The sequence below is a fragment of the Sinocyclocheilus anshuiensis genome, unplaced genomic scaffold (assembly GCF_001515605.1).
Source record: "Sinocyclocheilus anshuiensis isolate Anshui unplaced genomic scaffold, SAMN03320099.WGS_v1.1 scaffold946, whole genome shotgun sequence".
Lineage (NCBI taxonomy): Eukaryota > Metazoa > Chordata > Actinopteri > Cypriniformes > Cyprinidae > Sinocyclocheilus > Sinocyclocheilus anshuiensis.
The window spans coordinates 1,057,938-1,067,935 of NW_015540927.1; the positions used below are offsets into that span (position 1 = coordinate 1,057,938).

The following is a 9,998-nucleotide window of genomic DNA, read 5'->3' on the forward strand; positions in this document are numbered from 1 at the left end:
TTACTGTTTTTGCTGTACTTTGGATCAAATAAATGCAGCCTTGTTGAGCAGAAGAGAATTCTTTAAAAAACATTAAAAATCTTACTGTTCAAAAACTTTTGACTGGTATGTTAGCCTATAGTTTGAAGTAAAAAAATATTAATATTAATATTAATAAGGAGAGTCTGAGATTTATTTGACAGTGATTTCACATTTCTTGTTTGTATGAAGGCTAAATACCAATAAAAGGTGCACATTTATTTATTTGCGCCATTTTTTTCCTAAAATATTATATAGTTTTATAGGAGTAGGTTTCATAGAGTTGGCAAATTAATTTTTCATAAGTTTGTAGGTACAGACATCTGTTGTGGCCGTTCTTGGCCGTTTTTATGAGGCTTTTTTAATAGTGTTCATATCGATATCGGAATTATATCGTATCGACCGAAATTAAGAAATATATCGTGATATAAATTTTGGCCATATCGTCCAGCCCTAGTTTGAGACTTTAGTCTGCAATTTTAGGGATCTTATCTATTCACTAACAGCTTGTAACACTCCAAAGAGAAAGGAAAACTTGAAATCACATCATATGACCCCTTTAAATATTTTAATACATTTTAACTTTGGTTACAATTTCTGAAAATGTATTAATTTCTGAAGATATATAATGTATTATAATGCATTACAACATACTTTATGAATAACTTTATAATGCATTATACATAAAGGCTTCAAGGGAAGTGTTACTGAAATATTCAACCATCTTAAAAACATGAAGTCAGTCTTCATGTGTTCATGGATATTTCGATAATCAGCATATCATGTAATTCATTTTACTCAAATTTTTAATTGATTAACAGTCCTGTAACTTTTTAAACACACTTATCTGGTATCTCTGGAACTGCAGAAATTAAATTAATCTCAACAGAACGTGCGGGTTAAGTGGGTTCTGTGTCGCAAGTACATGAATACGGCTCCGCGTGACAGCAGAAACTCTTTAACAAGCTACAAACTCATCTGTCTGCTGGGTTAATTTGTTATTTTGTGATTCTGGTTCAGACTATCATCTCCTGCAGGATGACACAACTACGTCAGCTGTACAGCTGTAACTGATTAACACTAAGCCTCATTCTGAACACAAATCTCAAACTACAACTAAGCCTAAGGCTGCATGATTAATTAAAATACAACCGAAATTGCAATATGGCGAATAGTGATGTTCGGTTCTTGAACGAATCGTTCTTTTGAGCTGGTTCTCAGGAAGTAGCCGGTCGAGCCGGTTCACAAATCGAACTGAATCGAACTTTAGTTCCGGGTTGATGATGCAGGACGCACAGCCGAAGTAGCACGTCCAACTCAAAAAGAACTGAATGAGCCGGTTCAACCAACTGTCTATGTTTGCCGAGGATTACCGAAGATTCTGATGAGTGAGTTGACGATACTGTGCAAGCCTGAGGCGCGTACTGGAAATATGCTTATTATGACTGTTATTAATTTACATTTTATTAAAGCCTGCAAAAACTTTTCTGTTGTGTGATAAATTTTACAATAGTTTATTGTGCATGCATATTATATTTAAAGTTGCTTAATCAAAATCAAGGAGTTTATAAGACTGGTTTATTCATTCTTTATACTGTAGACATGTAGAACATATCCGTGTTTGTGCATCAATGTCTGTAATGTGTGCTAACCTTATGTTGTAAGGTGTGAAACTTTTAGGAATCTTATCCAAGTTGTTGGCTAGTCAATATTGGTCAGTCAGTCGTATATCTGACATAAAGGATCCGCGAATGAAACTGTGACAACCAACACCATTAACTTAAGTGAACTATATAGCAATAATCAGCAATATGCTTTCACACAAATAACTTTATTTTTTTGAATGTTTGAATATGTGTTGACACAAATTACTTATTTGAATTTTTCATTGATACAATATGGCATTGAGTTGTTAGTAAAGAAATGCGTTGAGACGTTATTGCTTGGTGACGTCAGGAACCGATGAATCGGCTTTTTGAACCGGTTTAATGAGGCGATCTGTCCGAAAAGAACCAGTTCGCGGAAATGAATCGGACTTTGCATCACTAATGGCAAATAGTGTGATTAAATCTCAAAGGCTGCGATTTAATTAAATATATGCACATGTTTCAGAGTGAAGTGCCATCTTCCCAAACTTAATGAGAAGCACTTAAACTTGTCAACAAAAGAGAAGATTTAAGGGCTCTCTGTGACTTTCCGACATAATAAAAACTTGGTGCAGCATTTGAAAATGAAGAAATTAGGACACAAATATTTTTGTATTATACACTTGTACTGTAAAATTGTTGTTATATTACTTTCCTTAAATACTTGATTTTTTTTTTTAAGTTAAAAAGTTAAATATTATTTTATTTTAGTTAAATATTAGTTAAACAATATTCAATAGTAATATTTCTTATTTTGTTTGATAATTTTATTTATCAATAATAAATTGTTATTATTATTATTATTATTGTCACAAAACTGCATGGGGACACGAAGGCTGAGGATCCAAGTGCAGTAGTTTAGAGGGATAATCCACAATCATTGTTAAAACAGGCATGAGGTTTAACACAATAAGTAATCCAAACTATGACAGAGTTCAGGGCTGAGGCAAACAGAGTAATCCAGATAAACTGGCAGAATATCAAGAACCAGGAAAGCAAAGACACAAGAGAACCAGTATAAAAGGATTAGAACTGCAGCTGTGACACATGCAAGACTTCGCAAAGAGTGACTGAAAACACCAGGCTTATATAGGCAGAGGTACTGAGCAACAGGTGAGAACAATCAGGCATGATGAGTCCGGGCAATGGGTTATGGGAAATGCAGTCCAGGATAGAGTGGCAAAGGTATGGGATGGAGTGCCCTCTGTTCGCTATCAAGAGCACTCCAACTGGTGATCATGACATAGCCGCCCTCTTAACGAGCGGCTTCCAGATGCTCCTGAACAAGAACAGGCTTAAGTCCAAGAGGGAGGTGGAGCAAAGGTGGAATGGGGGAGGGATGGAGGGCCAGGCCCATGGACAGGACGTAGGACCGAAGATTGAGGCGAATCGGGGAGCCAGAGTGGAGCTGAAGGAGCAGGTGACCAGGGCTGGGCCAGTGGAGCAGGAAGCCAGGGCGGAGCCAAAGACCACCAGGGCAGAGCAGACGGGACCGAAGATCCCAACGGTGGAGCAGATGACCACCAGGGTGGAGCTAAGGACCACTTCAGCAAACTGATGGCGCAGGGGACAACCAAGATGGCTCAGGCAGAACTGGAACCTACCACAGTGGATCTGAAGGCCACCGAGGCAGAGCAGACTGAACTGCAATAGCGAGCACAGAGAGGTTAGAAATTACCCCTGTAGCCGTAACAGGACATTCAGAGAGTTCAGGGACTGCCTCCCTGGCCGTGACAGGACTGGCCGGGAGCTCAAGGGTGACCTCTGTGGTTGAGACAGGACAGGCAGGGAACTCACAGTCTGGCACCAACACAGGACTCTGGAGCAGCAAGCTCTGGAGCAGATTCATGGACTGGAGATGGCTCTGGAGCGGACTCATGGACTGGAGAGGGCTCTGGAGTGGACTCATGGACTGGAGAGGACACCGCTGCCTCAGAAGCATGAATAGCCCAGACAAACAAAATGGCGACCACCAATACTGGAAGGGCAGCGGAGGGTGGCAGAACCTCCGAGATCATCGGGCTTGAGAGCGCTGAGACCACCGGGATGCCTGCCGCTAACACCGGGATTAGTGGTAGATCCGCAACACTGGACATCAATCTCGGTTGCCTGGGTTATCCATGATGGCTGGAGACACTAGCTTGGCGGCCATCTTGTGGAGAGGCCTCCCTTACTGTGAAAGGAGAACCACGCAGCATTAAAGCATAGTGCAGAAACTCACTGAATGACCCTCGAGGAGCATCACAGATTAGCTTGTCCTTGAGCGGAATATTGAACCCTTAAGATAAAAAGTAAATGAGAGCATAATCCGGCAGATCAGAAACATTAGCAAAGTCCAGGAAAATCTGAATGTGCTCCACAAGGGTACGATTACCTTGGAGCAAATGGATTAACTCAACTGCTAGATCCACAGTGGCGAAGTCTTCTGTCACAAAACTGCACAGAGACACAAAGGCTGAGGATGCAAGTGCAGTAGTTTATTAGAGGGATAATCCACAATTGTAGTAAAAACAGTCATGAGGTCAAACACAATAAGCAGTCCAAACAATGACAGAGTTCAGGGCTGAGGCAAACAGAGTAATCCAGATAAACAGGCAGAATATCAAGAACCAGGTAAACAAGACACAAGCGAACCGGGATAAAAGGTTTAGAACTACAGCTGTGACACATGCAAGACTTTGCAAAGAATGACTGAAAACACCAGGCTTATATAGCAGAGATTGTCTTACTATTGGGAGATACAAGGGTCTGTATTACTTACTATTGGAGAAAGCCGAACGGGTAACTTGGATCAGGTGTGCCTTAATAACCAATCACATTAAAGCCTTGACGTCATTGAATTTCAGTCAGAGTTGTGCGACACTTTTATGCTTTTTTAAAGTTTTTCAGCCATTTACGGATACCATAGGAATAAATGAGAAGTGCCGTAAACTGAATCCCACCTGTCACAAAAAGTCAGTGACTTCTCTTATAAAACGGCTTTTTTTTGGTGTAAACTCTAAAAATAGTTCAATCCAAAAGTATTGTTTAGTGTAAAACATTTTGAAGATTAGCCGATAGGCTGTCGATTCATTAAATGATAAGCTGTTTCCTCTAAAAAGCTGTTTATTCAGCGTAGTGAAGCGTCTCTGGTCTCCTTTCCCATGTACTGCCAAAACAGCAGCATTAGCCGTTATGCTTTTTTGGCTAAAGGTTGCAGGCTAGTGATGTTAGGTTCTTGAACGAATCGTTCTTTTGAGCCGGTTCTCAGGAAGTAACCGGTCGAGTCGGTTCACAAATCGAACTGAATCGAACTTTAGTTCCGGGTTGATGACGCAGGACGCACTGCCCGAAGTACCACGTCCAACTCAAAAAGAACCGATTGAGCTGGTTCAACCAACTGTCGAAGTTTGCAGAGGATTACCGAGGACTCAATAAGATGAGTTAACGATACTTTGCAAGCCTGAGGAGCGTACTAGAAATATGCTTATTATGACTGTTATTAATTTACATTTTATTAAAACCTGAAAAAAAACTTTCTGTTGAGTGATGTAAATAAGTTTTACAATAGTTTATTGTGCATGCATATTATATTTAAAGTTGCTTAAGCGAAATCAAGGAGTTTATAAGACTTTATAAGAGTTTATAAGAAGGTTTATTCATTCTTTATACTGTAGACATGTAGAACATATCCGTGTTTGTGCATCAGTGTCTGTAATGTGTGAAACTTTTAGGAATCTTATCCGAGTTGTAGGCTAGTCAATATTGGTCAGTCAGTCGTATCTGACATAAAGGATCAGCGAATGAAACTGTGACCACAAACACCATTAACTTAAGTGAATTATATGGCAATAATCAGCAATATGCTTTCACACAAATAACTTTATTTTTTGTTTCAATATGTGTTGACACAAATTACTTATTTGAATTTTTCATTGATATAACATTGCATTGAGTTGTAAGAAAATAAATGCGTATAGACGCTATTGCTTGATGACGTCAGGAACCGATTAATCGGCTTTTTGAATTGGTTCAATGAGCCGATCTGTCCGAAAAGAACCGGTTCGCAGAAATGAATCGGACTTTGCATCACTATTGCAGGCTTGCCTTCTAGTGGCTTTGTTATATAGGCAGAGGTAATGAGCAATAGATGAAAACAATCAGGCATGATGAGTCCGGGCAAAGGGTTATGGGAAATGCAGTCAAGGATAGAGTGGCAAAGGTATGGGATGGATTGCCCTCTGGTGGCTATCAAGGGCACTCCAGCTGGTGGCCGTGACAATTATTATTGCTGTTTTATATTCATGTTGATATATAATTACAACATTTTTGTTCAGCCCTACAAACAAGCCCAGAAACTTGGAGCTTTTTATCGCATTTTAAATTTATTCACAAAATCAGAATTCAAATCAGATTGTAGACATACTAATTTAAAATTTAAAGTGGTCCCCTAATTGGCTGCCACAGTGAAATGATGTCTTAGATGGTTGCCAGGGTGTTGGTATGCAGTTCCTATGTTGTAATGGATGGTTGCTAGGGTGTTGATAAGGTAATTTGGGGTATCAAATAAAGTCAGGACGAGTTACTTTCAGGGTTAAGCGTTTAGAAAAAATGACAACATTAACAGTTTTAAAGTTCTAATCTAGTATCTGATTGCATTCTCTATTTATAATGATCTTGTAAAAGTCCCAATCAAGGAATATTTATCTCAGAAAACAAGTCCTCATATTCCCTGTGCCCAGGTGCTGATTGCTCACCGCCTGCTTGATTATAATTAGCTTACCTAAAACACTCCAAAATCTACTAATCTTTCCAGAGCCTTATAATCATTTGAAGAAATCCAGTAGAAACCAAAAAGGTGCATACTCTTTACTAAAGCTCACCCAAGCTCACCCAGGTCCTGTGTAAATAAAGAGCATTTGTAGAGAACATGTACAATCTGCCACTGTGCACTATTTGGCAGCGTCACCACAGTGTAAATACAAACACTCCACGTAGCATCTGCTCTGACGGTTCGGCCCACCCAACTAAACAGTTCAGCTAATTTAATAAGTGACTAGTAATTTAATCTAATCATACAAGGAAGTGAAATCAGTAGCTCAGGAAGAAAAGGGCAGTGAATCACATATTCCTCACACTGACATGACCACAGTGCTGAAATGTTAATGTGGATGACCTTACTAACCAATAAAGTCATTTCCTCACAGAATGTGGGAGAGCTGTCCTTTTCACAAATAGAAACATTAAACCATTGTCATCTGGGCTGCCGTTGAAAAATCATAACCACGTGAGTTTCCAACCTCATGCCAGACAAAGAAAACACTGAGCTGAGCACCAAATGAATTTGTGTAATTCACAATGGAATGCTGACAATTCCAAACAGGAAACCAATTAACAAGCTTATTTCATTTATACTGCTTATTACGGGTTTGAAAAGAGTGTTTATACAGTATTTTGGCATGAGATTTCAAAATTAAAAAAACAAAATCTGAATATAATTGATTGAATCTGGTGTTATGTTTGATATACTGATGAACAATATCTGATAGTATGATTAAGAGAAATGCACTATATGTTTCTGTTAATTATATGATAAATGCATATCATATAATGTTGTGTTATCACTTGTACAGTATAGGTGCACTTTCAGTGATTTGTGTTTCAAATACAGGTATAGGACATATATTTGTTCATGTTTATGATTAAAATGCCAGAACTGTATTTGTTTTATCTTTTAATCCATTGTAAAAAAATAAATAAAAATACATAAAAAATAAGTAAAGTAGCATGATAATAATTGTACATTTTTTTTAACTGGGATGTACTATAATATGGTATATGTAATATATATATGATCTGTCAAATCCCACATATTGCTTTCAGTTTCCTTATCATCATATATACTGAACTTCCCACATATTTCTGTGCAATTCATCTTATAATTATCACATCAAGTCATCAGCACTTACATGTCCTTGATTGGCAGGTTCTTTCCTTCCACAATCCTGATGAATAGTGTGCTTCGTTTAGCCATGCTGTCATTCAGAGAATATATCACGCGCCGACACTTCTTCTTCCTTCAATAACACGCATGTTTATGAGCACTGCACGATGATAAATAAGCTGTTCTATCTGTAAAGCTTGTCATAGCCTATATAACAAACGCTGTACTGAGAAGCAGCACCGCCGATCAGTCCAGCGGTCGTCTACACAATCCACGCGTTAGACACGGGTGGGTTTGATTTCTGTGGGTTGTTTGGAGGAGTGACTGACTGGATCACACACTTGAAGAGAGAAGGTGTTAACAGGCGCGACGCGACCAAACTACAACGCTCCCTTTAGAATCAACACAGCTGGTCATAAACTGCAAGGCAAGGACGCGATTGTAGACGGCTTTGTTGAATTCTGTACTTTTGTCGCGTCGCGTCAAGTGCAGACGAGGTGTGGCGTGACGCGACGAGTGAAATGAATTCTCCGTGTGAGAGGAAAGGAGTCCTTTCTTACCCTCGAGATTACCAAGAGCTAGCATAGCTGAGATAAGCAAACAGTGGTGTTGATAGACCATAGTCGATAGCAAACACTAAAAACTAATAGGGTCACACTCTTTACTCCAGTAAATATTTCTCAGCGTTGGTTTATTTTTGAAAGTCAAGTTTTGTATCGATTGCATCTTGAAGGGTTGGCTGAAAGCTTTGTTTTCATAAAGGAACCAGCCTATTGCAGGATTTTCAGCTAAATTTAAACAGTAAAATAATAAAGAAATAAATAATTTGACAACTACCCCAAGTTATTTTAACCCCGAGTTAAAATCTACCTTCATTTTGACAATTGTCTGAATGTATGTCAGTGTGGTTTAACTGCACTCTAAAAAATGCTGGGCTAAATATAACCCAGCGCTGGGTTAAAAAGGGACAAACCCAGCTATTGGGTTGTTTTGACCCAGCGGTTGGGTTGTTTTGAACCCAACCGCTGGGTCAAAACAGCCCAATAGCTGGGTCAAAACAACCCAATAGCTGGGTCAAAACAGCCCAATAGCTGGGTCAAAACAACCCAATAGCTGGGTCAATCCCTTTTTAAGCCAGCGCTGGGTTATATTTAACCCAGCATTTTTTAGAGTGTGTGTTCACTTGGTTGGCCAAGATATGATGATACTGGAGGGCAGAATCCTGAAGGGAAAAAAATGCCCTAATTTAAGAGGGTTTTGAAATAGGTGTTTGAAACCACTAGTGAAAACACATATTTTGACATTTAGATTATTAAAATGTTCTTCACACTAAGAAAAAACCCGGTTCTTTAAAGAACTGTTCTCTGAAAGGTTCTTTGGGGAACCCAAAATGGTTCTTCTATGGCATCATTGTGAAAACGCTCTTTTTGAACCTTTATATTTAAGAGTTTATTTGAGGGGCAGCCATTCACTTCTCACTTATTTCATGGGACATGAGTCTCAGTGAAATTCTGCAGTGCTTTTTTTCTAATGATTCAGTATACATATTATTTAGTGTAAAAAAAAAGCAGTATCAGAAATGTTGTGTTCAAAATGGTGATTCTGAACATCAGAGAGCTTTAAGTGTAATATGACAGTGTACTTCCTTTTTCACAGAGGAATTATTTATGCCTCAACACGGGTTATTAATACTGATAAGCTCATGATCTGACCAAATATCCACAGTCTGCCATCATAATGGAAAGAGATTCCACTTTAACCGAAATGACTCACATAAGAACAAAAATATAAGCAAAACTGAAAGAAAATATGTCTTTAACCTCACCAGTAGCTGTTTTTGAAGGCTGACAGCCTTGCTGAATGCATGCAGTTAAGGTGAAAAACTGAACGACTCCTTGATTATGTTTTTTTGGTGGAAATCAAAGCATAGACTCTCACATAATGTCAGCACTGATATATTCTGAAATGCACAAGTGCTGTCAACATGAGCAGAGAAAGATCAAGAAGTGTTCCTTCATCATGGAAAAAGGAAGGTGATTCAAAACAGAGTTTCTGTCCAGACGGAGATAAACAGAATTGACCAACACTACAGGAATGAAAGGGAAGTTCACGCAATAGGAGTCTTGAATCAAGAACATTCTCAGACAAGGTTAAATGTCGATGTTGAATAGGCTCCAGTGAAGTTTCTCTTAAAATTATGTTTTTACAAAATATAGGCGATCCAGAGGCCACGTAATTCATGTACGTGAGTGTGGGCACGGCTGACTCATTGATCCAGGAATACAGACTCACCTTTAGAGCTGTGACCAGAGGAGGGGATACGCTGTGTGGGCTTCTTGTGACTCACCAGACTATCAAAGAATTACCAGAGCGCAACGCTCTTTTTAGATAAAGCGTGTGTGTGAATACGA

The 9,998-nt window shown here is 38.9% G+C and overlaps 1 protein-coding gene across 2 annotated transcripts in view; it reads right to left on the reverse strand.

Moving 5' to 3' along the window:
* LOC107689382 (ras GTPase-activating protein 4-like) overlaps window positions 1-8,153 on the reverse strand; it is a 64,365-nt gene extending 56,212 nt beyond the window's left edge. Inside the window, exon 1 of one of the 2 annotated variants that reach the window (XM_016487343.1) lies at window positions 7,613-8,153. In XM_016487343.1, the coding sequence (XP_016342829.1) occupies window positions 7,613-7,677 (65 nt within the window). In that variant the 5' untranslated portion in view covers window positions 7,678-8,153. The remainder of the gene's footprint in view (window positions 1-7,612) is intronic. The other variant, XM_016487345.1, reaches the window with a different exon arrangement.
* Between the last annotated feature and the right edge of the window lie 1,845 nt (window positions 8,154-9,998).